Raw genomic sequence first — 14,270 nt, 5'->3', positions numbered from 1 at the left:
ATTTCTGCCACCCCTTAAAATCTCCATGCCACCCTCTTGCCACCCCATGAATATTTGTCTAGATCCGCCCCTGGGTGTTACACACGTGTGTAAACAGTAACACATCTACATCCTGCTGCTAAACTAGAAATACTGCCTCGCCATTGTATGACTCTGCCAACCAAGCGGCACTTTTACAGCCATGTCTGTCCAGACTCATTTAATATTTGTAGTGAAGACTTTGAAGGAATTTAATAAAAGGTGTTCAACGCATTTTGGGGTGAAACTGAAGTTACTACCAGCTATAAACTACATTTTTAGGCCACAGAGGAAAGTTTGTGAGTTAGGTCTGCTGCTGTGGAATGGGACGCAGGTTGGATCTCTTTTAACGTGCTGCTAATTAGCATTAACTTAATAGGAAATTGGGGTCTAAAAACGCAGGAACGCAGGAAATGAAGCGTTTGACACTTAACGTTTCTGGAGGGGGGACCCTCAGACGCCCCATAATGTTAAAATGAAACCTGTGACTATGGTAAGGTGCAGCATATTGACGTGTAGGAGGACTTAAGGCTCCAAGGTGCTAAAGTTAATTAGCAAAACGGTCAATGCCACTAGGTGACTGCGTGTTGTTGGTGTTTTTTTTTTTTTTTATATCTGTAACATGCTGGCATCCATGTTTGACATGGTGCCGTGACAGCTGCAACACCCTCATCTAAAATTAAATCATTAACACCAGCTCTCATCACAATGTTGCACTGCGTTGTACCTTGAGATAAGAGAGGCAGACAGGTACAGCAGCAGGCAGAAGTGAGTGCTTGAGAGAAGAGGAAGAGGCAGAGAGAAAAGGAGGCAATGAGAGGGATGAGAAAATATGACACACCGAGGGAGGAAGACTGAGGAAAAAAGATGAGTTCTCCGGGCAGAGAGAGGGGAAGAGAAAGCGAGGGAGAGGTATAGAGTCGAGGTGTAAACATGATCAATCCGCTCCCAACTAGGTTCAGAGACAGACTTCCTCTTCACATTTTCAGCCTCAGTGAAGCGCGACGCTAGCTACCTCTTATCTGTCACGCTAGTTTGAGGACTCACAAACACACACGTACGCACACACAACCATATTTCAGCACGCACACACAAGCATGCACACGCACACGCACGCACACACATACACCTCTGCCAATCTGCAAATCCTACACACACCCATACAGACACACACATGCAAAAATCATCCTTGAGCACACTTTAATTTAGCATGCACAGCTCTTCATCCCAGCCAGCCAAGCAACAGCTGCATTAAAAATCATAAGAGCATGCCACAAAGCTACAACGGCTGACCAGCCTCGCTTTGTACTGCCACTGACGTTATGAATGACTTATCGTATGAAGCGGGCTGCGTTTAATGATTTAGTCCGGTAATCAGATTATTGGTTCAGCTCCACCATCCTGCAGTGCATACTGAAGCCTGATAAATAGCTCTGAGTGTCAAAGCACGTAACATGTATGAGAACTGTTGACGTCGATATCCGTTCACCAACTATCAGTTCAATATGGGGGATCGGTATTAGGTCATCTGTCTAGATTGCAACCAAGCCAGTGTCTAAAGCAGTGCGTAGCGATCCATCACAACAATAAGCATGTTACTGAACAAAATGGTCATTAGTGGTGAAAGGTCATTATTTAAACTCTGGCCGAGTCAATCTCTTTACTGGGATCATGCTTTAGTTACATAGCAAGATTGATTAGTTCAGGACACATAGCAGTAAATGGCTTCGCCTCTGGTCGAAGCAAGGTTCAAAGAATCTTTCATGCTTCGTCAAAGTCACCAAAATTTTGCCTATAAGTTTACACAGTGACTGGAAACATAGGGTTCGACAGTTAATCAACATAAAATCAAAATCGCTATGTGGCCAAGTACAATAATCAAATAGCAGGAGCTGCATTTTTTTTTTGATTAAGGTCAAATATTTTACAGGATACCATAATAAATGATTTGTTGTTGATTTGTGTTACACAGATGCCCTGGCCTACAAATCCCGTTGCAAGAAAACATGTTTGTTTGGTACAGACCCCGGAAAAACCATATTATCATCTTTTTTTTCAGTGAAAAAAAAATAATTCCAACTGAAGTCATGGATCATATGATATATCACCCGCTATAAACTATAGAAGGTACTAAAATGGTGCCATTTGCCACTACACCTTAAATTACCTAACAAACTGGGCAACACATTGTCTGTATCATATTCTTCCAGAGCCAAAATGGCGGCCATCATTTCCGGCCTCACCCCACTGCCTCTTCTCACCAATGCCAAACACTCTGGATCCCCGTGTAAACAATAACCATATTACTAACCATGGTGAGCTCACATGCTTCATCAAATATGCTAAAAATGGCGTTCCTCTCATTTGATTCCCCCTTTTTTCTATAGTGAGCGGTGAGATGCCATGAGTGTTCAATCCCATCAGCAGCACCAAAATAGCGTCCACTCATCCCACCAATTTGTCACCCTTAATCCTTTTGATCCTCCACTACTCACTGAGGTTTTCTGGCACTGGATGGAGGTGCTGTTGAAACGCAGGGCGGTGACACTGTGGGTCTCGCCCTGGATGTGGAAGACACACTCGTAGTTCCTCTGTCCCGACTGGGGCTGGGGCAGATTCTTGGCAGCCAGTGTGATGGGCTTGGTCACCCCCACAGGGATGTAGATCTGGGTGGAGGGCAGGATCTGAGGGCAGTCCTGAAGGGTTAAGAAGAAGAAAAGAGATAAAGACTGGTTACTCATTTTGTTTTTTTTTCCCATGGGATGCAGTTTTGGAAGATAGACAGAGGTTTCATTAAAGTCAAAAGGGGACACAAACACAGAGTAAGAGAGAGTGACACAGAGATAAGAGAGGGAGCAATGAAATAATTCAGTTGTTTGTTCTTGTCAGCAGCTGGGGAGAAGAAAAGAGAAGAAGAGAGCAAGTCATGGGTTACATGTTTGATTACACGCCAGCTCTGCTACAAAACAATCTGAAAGTCAAGAAGAAGAAGTGCTCTGCAATGTTTTGCATCCGCACGTTTTATGGTGTTGTGCAACACACTCCCATTAGCCTTGCACCACATTTTAATATGACATGACAACACTTGAGTGAAGGATACTCCGGAGAGTTTCATACCAAGTTCAAACAACATTATCCACCCTGTGAGACACAGCTCTCATAACAGTGCTGCATTGTTATGGCCGGAAGATAGACTGCAGTGCATTATGTCCATGTGTGCAGTGGTGTAATGAGCTCAAGAACATTATACTAGCGTGTGAGCGTGTGTGCGTGTGTGTCTGTGTTTGTGAGTATATGTGTGTGCTTATGCCTGTGTGTGAGTGTCGGTCAGTGATATTGGCCAGAGTTGACAGAGTCTTGTTTAGATCATTTGGAAACAGTCCATCCACTGGAACACACCACTGGAGAACAGCCCTGGAGGGTGTGTAAGTGTGTGTGTGTGTGTGTGTGTCTACTTGCATAGATGGTTTTGCATGGATATGTTTCTCAGTGTGCAGTTGCATGCGTGTTTGTCCAGTCGTGTATGTGCATGGTCACTTTACTGAACTAAGACAGTCCACTCAGTACATAATGTCCTAAAAGTACGTATATGTGCATGCATGTGTGCGTGTATATATCTTTGTGTGTGTGTGTGTGTGTGTGTGTGTGTGTGTGTGTGTGTGTGGGTGTGTGGGTGTGTAGGCAGAAATGAAGTCATTACAGTGTTTATGCCACACTTTGGCAGGAATGCAAACCTTGTCAACTCTCAGAATTGGAGAGCGAGAGGGAGAAAGAAAGAGAGGAAGAGAGAGAGAGAGTTGATAATTCACACTGTGAGCCTTTGTGGAACATTTCACATTAATCTCATTCCCTTCAAGAAGGGGGGGTGTCTTACACAACATGAGTTAAAGCCTTGGGTGGAACTAACCCGCCCTGTGCTGTACTGTTCAGGCCAACAGCATGACTAACCAGATCACTCCTGACATATCACACATTTAACAACCTAGAGACACTATTAAGTGACTCACACCACAAGCGACAGGCCTACAGCAAATGTAATGGCAAAGAAAAATGACATTTCAGTTGGAACTAGACCATCTCCGATGAGGGGGAAAAAGGGCTTTGGAAAATAAGATCTTAGGTCAGAGCATCATAGTATAATGCACCTAAAATTCACAAATATCTAACTAGATATTAAAGTCTCGCTGCTGAATCTCAAAGAATCTTAATCCTGAGACACATCATCAGAGACAGCAATACATACAAAAAAATCTCTACGGAAAACAATGTTATCTTAAAACATGCATTGTGCTACTTTCTTAACTCTGCCCCTAAGCCAATAAATCAGAAGCTATGTTTCCATCCAAATGTTGTGTATATTTTAAGCTCAATTTAAAAAAAAAAAAAAACTACAAAAAGAAAATGAAAATCAATGCTCATTTCCATCATCTGTGTTATAACAAACATTTTGAAAAGCAAAAGACTCTAGGCTCTTATGTAATCAAAGTTGGGTGATCAAACGGTTCAGAGAAGAGCGGTAATAACAGGCCTCTGCATTCTGTACATGTGCAGAATGCAGAGAGAATGCATGCAATGGCACTGACGTTACTTTCAAGGAAACCCCAAAAAATATGTTTGCTTGTCCATCCACACATAGCACATACTGCATCATTATCTTTTCTCGCATTTTTTTTGTGAGACCCCAATATATCCACCTCAGCCAAGCAACGCTAAACTCTTTTGCAAAATCTCGGTGTTTCCATTCACATTTTCTTTCATGCAAACTCAAAATTTGCATAAAAATGGGTGGATGGAAACCCTACCGGTGGGCAAATCAATGTGTCTTGCAACTTCCGCCTCCCTGCTTTAGTGTATGTTGCAACATCATGGATGGACAGAAAATAAATAAATAAATACATCAGTGTCATCTCTGCCTGCAAGAGTTGCGAGATGCAACCACACACTCGTGGTGGCACGTCTTCCCCCCTCTCAGAATGGAAAAACATGGACCGGGTCCTTGTAAAATATTCACTGCACAGGAGGCGTTGTGTATCCCTACCCTCCACTTGTCATTTTAGTTTTTCCTTCAAGCAGATATCTAGCTCTCCATCAGTGTACCCGGCCCCCCTTCTCACCGCCGCCATCTGAACTGTTGTACATTAGAAGCTACGTCACGTCTCTGGGGCCCGAACCCAACGCTGGAGTTTGTTCATTAGCCTGCTTAGCCCTGGCCCTGTGTGTCTGATCTCTCTCACACAATCATGCACACACACACACGTGACATAATGAGAGACAGGAATACTATAAGAGGAAGCAAACTCCTGACAACCTGGTATGTAATCAGCAAGAAAGAAATGGATGGATGAGAAGGCAGAGATAGGGAGGAGAAAAGAAGACAATGCAGCTGATCTAAGGAGGGTGGAGGGGGTTGAAGGAGGGTGAATAGGAAGACAGAGGAGGTGGAAGTGGAGAGTTTAATTGGGAATGGAGGGAAGTGAAACGGCCAAGTCAGAGAGCTGCTGATGCGAGGAGAGGAAAGAGGCCAGAGACTGGGACAAAAAGCCAGGGAAAAGAAGAAAAGAGATGAAAAGAGAGGCATGCCTGGTTCTTGTGACACCTTTCATGTCTCTTTGTCCATCACCTCCATCCAGCCATTCATCCAGCTATCCATCCTACAGTGAGAGCTTGATCCAGTCATATCAGCCTGTGAATGGCTGCATTTCACACCACACCACGTATCCAAGCCCCCTGACAACATCCTACTTAATTAATTGCCTGGAGCCTCAGACAAGGCCTGAAAATTGATGGGGAGGGAGGGACAAGAGACACAGAGAGGGAGCGAGAGAGAGAGAGAGAGGAGGAGAGATTGATTTGCACTAGTGGTGTTTGAAGTCAGAAAAAGGGATGCTCATGTCAAAAGCTGTGGGCTCGCGGCGACCAAGGCACCACAAGAGTACAAAAAAAAAAGCTCCTGGTCTCTCTGCTCAAATGCAATAAAAATCAAAAGTGATGCTGGGTGAATTTTTATGTTTCGTAGGGAGTTTTAATGCGGTGACACTTGAGCAGCATCATACTGCTAAAACTGTGGCGAGGCAAACACAGTGTGTCAGAAGCCCGTGCAGCCTCTAGCACAGGCTGCTGCTAACCGATGTTTTATTCATCTGTCCATCGACTTTCCGTCGGCCCAGCTGTCTGCTTGTCGTTTTTTTCTGACACTCATCTTTCCTTATAGCATCCTTTCCCTTCACTCTCTCCTCTGTTCCGCTAATGTATTGTCACCTCAAGGTGCAGCACAGTGGAAACACTGAATAAAAAAAGGACTTAATATAGTTGTCTTATGAGTAATATACAAGGATATGGCCTTTTTTAGAAAAGTGTGGGAGGACAAGCGAGAGATATACAGTTACTGTATCAGTCTGTAACAATTGTCCTCCTTTTCTCTTCTGCCTTCAGCTGTTAAGTTAACAGTACGAACAGCGAGCACAGATGAAACAGCTAATAATCTGACAGTGATTAGGGGTTGCTACCAACTTTTTTTTAATACTGCAGGGGTAGTCTTATGATTGTCATTTGGAGCTAACACTCTATTCTACCAAAACCAAAAATAAATATGGCACATTCTGTATAACCAAATGCACCAAAAAGTACTGCGCTTTGTGATAAGTTGGGTTTCCGCTCTATGTCAAATTCCCTTGACTTTTCCTAGACCCTTCATGGCTAAAATGTGGAATTACCATGACCTATAAAAACATAATACAACTTTTTTTTTTATTTCCTGGATCAAAATTTAAAACACGCTTACATTTACAGGTCTTATTAAAGTTTATTATCCAGTATTTATCTACATGGGAGTTGAACGTAATCGAAAATAACTATTACATGTCCTGAGTAACTGGTTACTGATTATTTGTTGTATTTATTTATTTATTCATTCATTCATTCTAACTGCGGGCGACAGAATTCAATGATGTTCCATGACTTGCCCAAAGAATTTGCTATATTCCATGATTTTCCCTGTCTGAAATTGACTTCTCAAAACCCCTTGACTTTCCAGAAATTCCATGACCAGTGGGAACCTTGTATAGGCTTAAATGAGTACTTCACCGCTTCACATCAGAGACTTCATGTATCTGAGCCTGACTTCTGTAATGGAAATGTAAAGCCAATAGCAATTGAACCCGCGCCGGAAAATAGTCCGTGGGATGAAATGTTGCAAGAGCAGAGAAATCGTGTTGCATATGGCCTCCGGTTTCTCAATGACAAGATCATATTACTCTCAGAGAAAGGGAAAGGACGGGGTGTGAGTAGAGAGAAGGAAAGAGGGAAGCGAAGCTGGTTTGAGAGAAATGGAGTGAGGAAGGAATGAAAAAAAAAAAGGTGGAGGGAGGGAGAGAGAAAAAGAGAAGACAGGGAAAGGAAAAGGGAGAGAAGCACTCAGCAGAGAGAAACTATTTCATCAGTATTTGTGACAGGTGCCAAAACAGTTCAAAGCAGGCATTAGGGCTACAAAGTGCAGAGTACACTGAAACAATACTTCACCGGGGGGATTTGTTTGAAGCTGGGAGAGAGCTTTTTCTCTTTTTTTGCCCCTCAGCATTCATTTCATCTGTGAAGACGGATGCTGCGGTTTTTTTGACCAGATGTGAAAGTCCATCCGGTTGATTTCAGAAGGACCGGCAGCGAAGGAAGTGAGAGGGGTGAGTGTGTGTGTTTGTGTAAGTAAGGTTAAAAGATGGCGAGCATCTGCCTGTGTGTGTATGCACACCTGTGTCTGTGCACGCGTGCATCAGACAGTGTAGCAGGTATCAGGCGAGCTGGCACAGGAAAGTGTCTGCTAGTGACTCGAGAGTTGACCGCAGGGTAGCTGGCTCAGCACTTCTTCGCCCTCAGTTCCCCGGGCATGGGCCTCAGGTGGCGCACTACAGCAGCTCACACCATCAGAAGGCTGACTTCAACTTTACCACTAAGTACAGGCCGTTTATAGTGAAGTTACACTCACACGTGAACTGGAGTGGATGTGTGAAGGAATGTACGCCGCAGATGGTTTCTCCATAGCAGCGCGCGACACAAGAGCATCTGCTCTTATTTGAGATTCTGATCATTTTCTTTGCATTTTGACATCTTCATAACTATGTTTTTCCAACACCACCAGATGTTTCTACCATGGTGAACAACTGTCAGAGCCAAATATGAAATTCTTTGTTTTGCCTGCCCAGCTGATGACAAGTTGAGGAAACAAATGCCCACAGTTAACTACGAAATATGCTCATACACACAATACACTGATTTGGGTTGAACTAAAAGGTGTATGTGGTATGCCTGCATATGAGAGAGAGAGGGAGGGTGAGAGAGAGAGAGAGAGTGAGAGAGAGAGAGCGCATGTGGTTAGGGTGGCGGAGGTCCAAGTCCCCTACTTGTGTTCAATGCCAAGCTGCCAGAGGGCTTTCCTTACCTCTCTCTGTTTGTTTTCCCTCAAAGGCCGCTGTCGGCTTTGCTGCCTACAGCTAGTGTGGCAGTTCCCGTGCGTTAGGAGCATAGGCATAAATAATTATGTAGATTATTAAGATGTATGCATTACCTCCATGAAAGCCAGTTTCCTGCACGCAGGATAAGATGAAATGCTTTTCCTCTAGTTACCCTTGCAGTCGATACATTTTTTAAGTGCCCATTTATTTTTATTTCATACTACGTTTTGCTGGGAAAACAAGCCATCATGCAGCTAAACATTACTTCGAACAACATTATTCTTACAATCTCGCAACGCCTGACCTAAATTGGACCACATCTCACTGCCAAAGCCCGGATGGCAGTTTTGATTGAACATCACCATGAGCCTTCTTGAAGGCGAGCAGCTGTCGTTCTAGGTCAAGCCCGCGCTAAAATATTCCCTCCTTCATTTGCCATGCACTCTGATGTGTACCACGCCACGTCTCTCCACACCTCTCCAAATGAAAAAAAATAACTTAAAACACAACCCAAAAAAACAAGTGTTCAGGGGGCGGATGAGATAATCTTCACTCACAGGTGAGCAAAACACCTTTTAACATCCGCCAAGAGCAGATAATGAGACAGTTGACAGGCGTCTGTGTGTGGGTGTGTGGGAGTGAGTGTGTGTGTGTGTGTGTGTGTGTGTGTGTGTGTGCGCCTGTGTGCATGCATACTGTGTCTGCATGCAAATATGTGGAAGGTGAGAGATTAAAATCAAGAAGGGGGGTAGGGGGTTGAAGACGAAAACTGGAGCGGGATGCTATATAAATAAATAATTGTATTAAAAGCCAAAAGAGTTCTGAAGGCTTCGGCGTAGCCTGACAAGATATAAATTAATAAAGCTCCAAAAACACTGCGCATATGTAATGAGTCGGGTGTCTGGACGTTTTTTTTAGGCCCCCTCACCCACCCAACCCAACCCGCTCGTCCATCCATAATTAATTAGTCGGCTCTGTGATGTGGGGACTATAGATCAGGGAGGAGAAAAAATAACACACTAAATAATGAAGTAAAGTGATATGGGGAGCCCAGGGGAGAGATGAGATGCCATGGATGGTCACAGAGGAGGGGGGACACACTGGCACAAAGGAGGAGGGCAGTTTGTATATGTGTGTGTGTGTGTGTCTCAGAGGCGTGACAAAGGGCTACATGTAACGTACTGAATCCCCCCAGCCGCCTGTCTACATGCCCCCCAGGCTTTGTGACAGTGGAAACCAGAGAAGCCTTTGTGGCCTTTAACTAACGATGTCACCTTCTGTGCCTTGTTAAGCCCACTGTTTTACAATGCAACGTACATTAATATGACATTATAATATATGCCGTTTGGTGGAGGCTTTTATCCAAAGTATCTTCCACTACAGCGAGTGCATATGTTTGGGGTGTGGGTGGCTCCAGGGGGAATGAAACCCCTATGCCTGATAATGACGATGCCATGATCTTCCAGCGAGTGAGACATCTCGCTAAAGACAACTAAACAGCTTGGTTTGATTATTACAGCCGCTCTCAACTCAACTGAGCATGCTGCTGTTGTCACGTGAAAACTGCACAAGTCAAATTTTGTGGACTGCCATGCCTTTCATTTCAAGTATCTTGAGGCACAATTATATTGAGTGATTTTTGGACACATCATCTCTCTTATTCAAATTTGCATTGCAGGTCAGAAAAAAGATTTGAGCCAGGGGAGAAGTGAGTTTTTAGTAAAAAATACTGCAACTTAACTAGATTCGATAAACAGTTTTGGGTAGATCAAATAAATATCCAATTTTTTCTACAGACCTTAGGACAAGTATGAGGATTTTCTGGGGGATTTCGCTATACAGGTTAGTGTGACCTGTGAGTATAAAGTCTGGGTTACTATACAACAGGCAGTGTGTCAGGAGGTAAGTGTAGCAGCCAAATATAAAGACAAATTCAGCTTTATGCTTCAAGTTTTATTATGTAAGAAATGTTGACTGACACAGAGGAGCTTGACTACATTTGATGAAAAGAAATAGATGGTTAAATGAAATTAGATCAGAACTAGACCTCATAAATTCACATTCAAGACAATTCAGTGACCTTAAAGGTTTCATTTTATTCTCTATTTGTAAAATTGAATTCAGTACATTCTAAGTCATTTAAAGGACCTGCAGACACCTTGAAACTATACAATCCCGTGGATTTAAGCTCACATATGCATGGAGCTCAGTCTGAAAATAAGTCTGAAAGTTTTTCTAACTTTTCCAACTTTCTAACTAAACATTTTGGAGATAACAGTATTTCACCTTATAACAATGATATGCCTGTGTCACATCTACTTTAAATGCACAATGAATTTCTCTCCTAGAGCAAGCCTTAGGAAATATAAGGCATATCATAACAATATCATATCGTGGCATATAGTGATAGCTAGAAATGCATATTCCCTGTATCAGGTGTCCTCTGTGTGTGTAGTATCAAAGTATTAATTCCTAGAGGTGGCCATCAGCGCAGGGATGTGGCGGTAACATTTCAGTGTGTGTTTGTCTATTTGATGATTTCAGCAGCCATGTGTTTGTTGCAAAACAGCACAGTAGGGCAGCACATTAAACTAGGCATGTGTGTGTTGGTGTGTGTGTGTTTGTGTGTGTGTGCTTCACAGGGCTTCATCCTGGCCACAGGAATGGGTGGAGGAAAGTAGCTTGCTTTCCCATTAAATCACTTGTAATAAAGATGGGCTGCATCTGCATGAGCCTCAGTGTTCCGAAATATTCAGCTTTTTCTAGCCATTTTCTCAAAAACATGTAGTGGCCACAGACTGTTAACAGGCACACACCTGCTAACACACACTCTGTGTGCATATAAAAACATGAATATCTGAGCGATTGTGTATACGAATGAACACAGTATATGACCTCATAGTATTTATATGAGCATGCATGTACTGTTAAAAATGGATATCTAAATGAGCTTCTGGGTGTGGTACATGCTCGGAAAGAGTGGGTGTGCGTCTGTGTGTGTGTGTGTGTGTGTGTGTGCAATCGGCTGAGCCAGGCTCATTAGCTGGCAGAAAGGAGGAAGATGTTCTGTGATCAACCAGACATTTACTGTGGAGGAGGGAGAGACAGAGAGAGGAGGGGGAGAGAGAACAAGAGTGTGGAACAACTTAATAAGGCAGCAACATGTAGAGGAGTGCAGGAGTGAGGGAAGCAGAAGAAGAAAAGCGACTTTGAACCTAGAAAGGGACTGCGAGATTGTCCGCCCACTCCCTTCGTTTCCTCGCGAAAGAGTGTTGCAGGGAGGAAGGGATGGAGGGAGAGAGAAAGTGTGTGTGAGATGAGGAGTAAATAGAGGGATGTGAGTGAGTGCAGAGGAGTGAGGGAGCAGAGAGAGAGGATGGAGAAGGAGAGTTTGAATTATAGAAAGATGCCAGGGAGTGTGTGACATGAATGTTATTCAGCAAAGGATTATCAAAGTCTCACTGTGCAGGAGCTCGGCTGCTGCTACCTACATATATGTCCTCTTACACACACACACACACACACACACACACTGTGCTTTGATGTTCCAACCAGGCACACATATATGTAGATTTCATCTTCTAATCCCTTATCCTTGACTTACAAGCAAGCTGCCAAACCTACACAGTTTATCCGTGCAGCATAGACAGCACAGCACGCTATAAAACAATGAAAAGCAAGAACATGTGAATATTTTGTAACTCGAGTCACAGGGTCTTTTTTCCTTATGGATTTTCATGAGAGAGAGGGAGAGAGAATGCCTGGCACCCAGCTATCACTCTAACCCAGATATGTCAGCAGCGATCAAACCTTGTGCTTTTCAGCTTTTCAAAGACAAACCTTGATTTCAGAGATAGATATGCTCTCCTATCTGCTGCCTATGGGTCTTCTCTGCAGACAGCGCCATATTTCACTCCCAGCGTAGACTAAAGCACAGTGAATTTGGTTAGTACATGGCTATAGTTTCGCTTGGCCGTTTGCCTTCCCACTCTCAAGTTTAACAAGCTACCATTTTCCTTCTCATTTGTCCCTCATTTGTTACAGATTGGTAATCAAGTATCTAGAGCACAAATGCACATAGATTTTTTTTTTTTTTTTTTTTTTTTTTTTGCAAATAACAAGGGTATTGACAGCTCGCCTGCTCAGTACTTTGCTGGAGCTTTCCTTTAGAAACAGAAACCATATAAACTAATCCAGCAATGCACCAGTTGTGCCACAAATGAAAATGAAAAGAAAGAAGAGAAAAAAGACAGAATGTGAGTCTTTCCAGTCCAAAAACATACTGATGAGTGCCACCATCTCTCCTACCGTGCTGCACATTTTCTGCTCCAGCTCCACCAGTGTATGTTTATGCTGCAGAAAGGACCCTGATTGTAAATGTAATCATGATTCAACTTAACAACCACGATGAAACAATTTTAAAAAGTAACTAAAATAGACTATTTCTGACTCGATGCATCTAATGAGAGTTCTGAAACACTAAATTGGAGCATAAGGATGTCATTATATCTTACTCAACGTAATGCAACATAAGAAAATAAAAACAACACTACTTTGAGTCATAAAATCTTTTTGATGTAACTGTACATTTCATGGCATCTGCATTATTTTCCAACCTCTGATTCCACTAAAACCACCAAATGAGGGGCGTTCAGTGGCTTACCTAGTACCGCATAGCAAGACTCGGTCCTTACTGCAGTGGCCTTGGATAAATCAGACAACACTGCATAATGAAAAACGAAGACCTCCCACATTTAATGCATTTTAATACTTTCTGAGGCGTTCAATTGAGACAAGTAGAGACTTTCAAGCTTGATAGAAGACCTGCAGTGTGGTGGTGGATCACTGACTGACTGTTCAGCGGTTAAATGGAGGCTAGACTAAGAATCAGTGCAATACACTTTGGTAAAACAGCATGGTGAAACGCCCAACATGATGGAGAGAACGGGCTGGTCTTGTGAGACGGGACAACACACCACGCTAAAGGACTTTTTCTCTCTCTGCCTCTGCAGCTCCAGCAGGCAGTCGCTATTTCTCAATCACGATCTCTCTCTCCTTCATTGCTCTGCCTGCATTTTTCTATTTTCCCCCCCCTTCCCTTCCCCCTTCAGCTCACTTTGCAATGTTATTCATCTTCCTTCAACTACCTTCATCCCTCTTTCTCTCAGTGACTCTGCATTTATCTTTCTCTCTCTCTCCCTCCCTGACACACACTAGGGTTGACGGTGAAAATGCAATATTCATCTGTGTTCTCCATTAGGCAGGCTGACTGTGAGGGCTGCGGAAATGAAGATTTAATACAGCCTGAATAATTAAACCACCGGGACCTGTGACTGACACACACACACACACACACACACACACACACACACACACAAACTGAAACATACTCATGCATGGCCTGGGAACCCCTAAGCATCTATCATGTCACCATTTTCCATGTGTGTGTGTGTGAGCCTTCATATTAACTCTTCATTAAGTCTCTCACTGATCTTGTATTCATAGCTATAGCAGCATGTTGGCATAGCCGGGCTGCTGCACAGTGTGTCAGAGGGCTTTGCCCGGGCGGCAGAGGATTACATCAAGGAGAATACAACCCCGCAGCAAAGTTACCCTAAACACTTCCTTTTGCCAGTGCTGAGCTCGACTGGCTCAATGCAACGTCATGTTTTCCTCAATGTCACTTCAGCATAAACACTTTCCCACCAATTAGGCCATTATCCAACAGAAGGGCCCAAAATGTCCTTCAAATTTGCATTAATGTAACACTTAATGCAAGCCGCATTTGATAAACTCCACCCTTTTCCC

The 14,270-nt window shown here is 43.3% G+C and overlaps 1 protein-coding gene across 1 annotated transcript in view; it reads right to left on the bottom strand.

The window, feature by feature from the left end:
* plxna1b (plexin A1b) overlaps positions 1 to 14,270 on the bottom strand; it is a 226,067-nt gene that overhangs the window by 67,063 nt on the left and 144,734 nt on the right. Inside the window, exon 10 of the mRNA XM_030051792.1 lies at positions 2,514 to 2,714. Within this exon, the coding sequence (XP_029907652.1) occupies positions 2,514 to 2,714 (201 nt within the window). The remainder of the gene's footprint in view (positions 1 to 2,513; positions 2,715 to 14,270) is intronic.

Source organism: Myripristis murdjan, chromosome 5 (genome assembly GCF_902150065.1).
Source record: "Myripristis murdjan chromosome 5, fMyrMur1.1, whole genome shotgun sequence".
In the NCBI taxonomy this organism is placed as follows: Eukaryota; Metazoa; Chordata; class Actinopteri; order Holocentriformes; family Holocentridae; genus Myripristis; species Myripristis murdjan.
The sequence above is the reverse complement of the archived record's forward strand: the minus strand, read 5'-3'. Positions and strand labels throughout refer to the sequence as shown.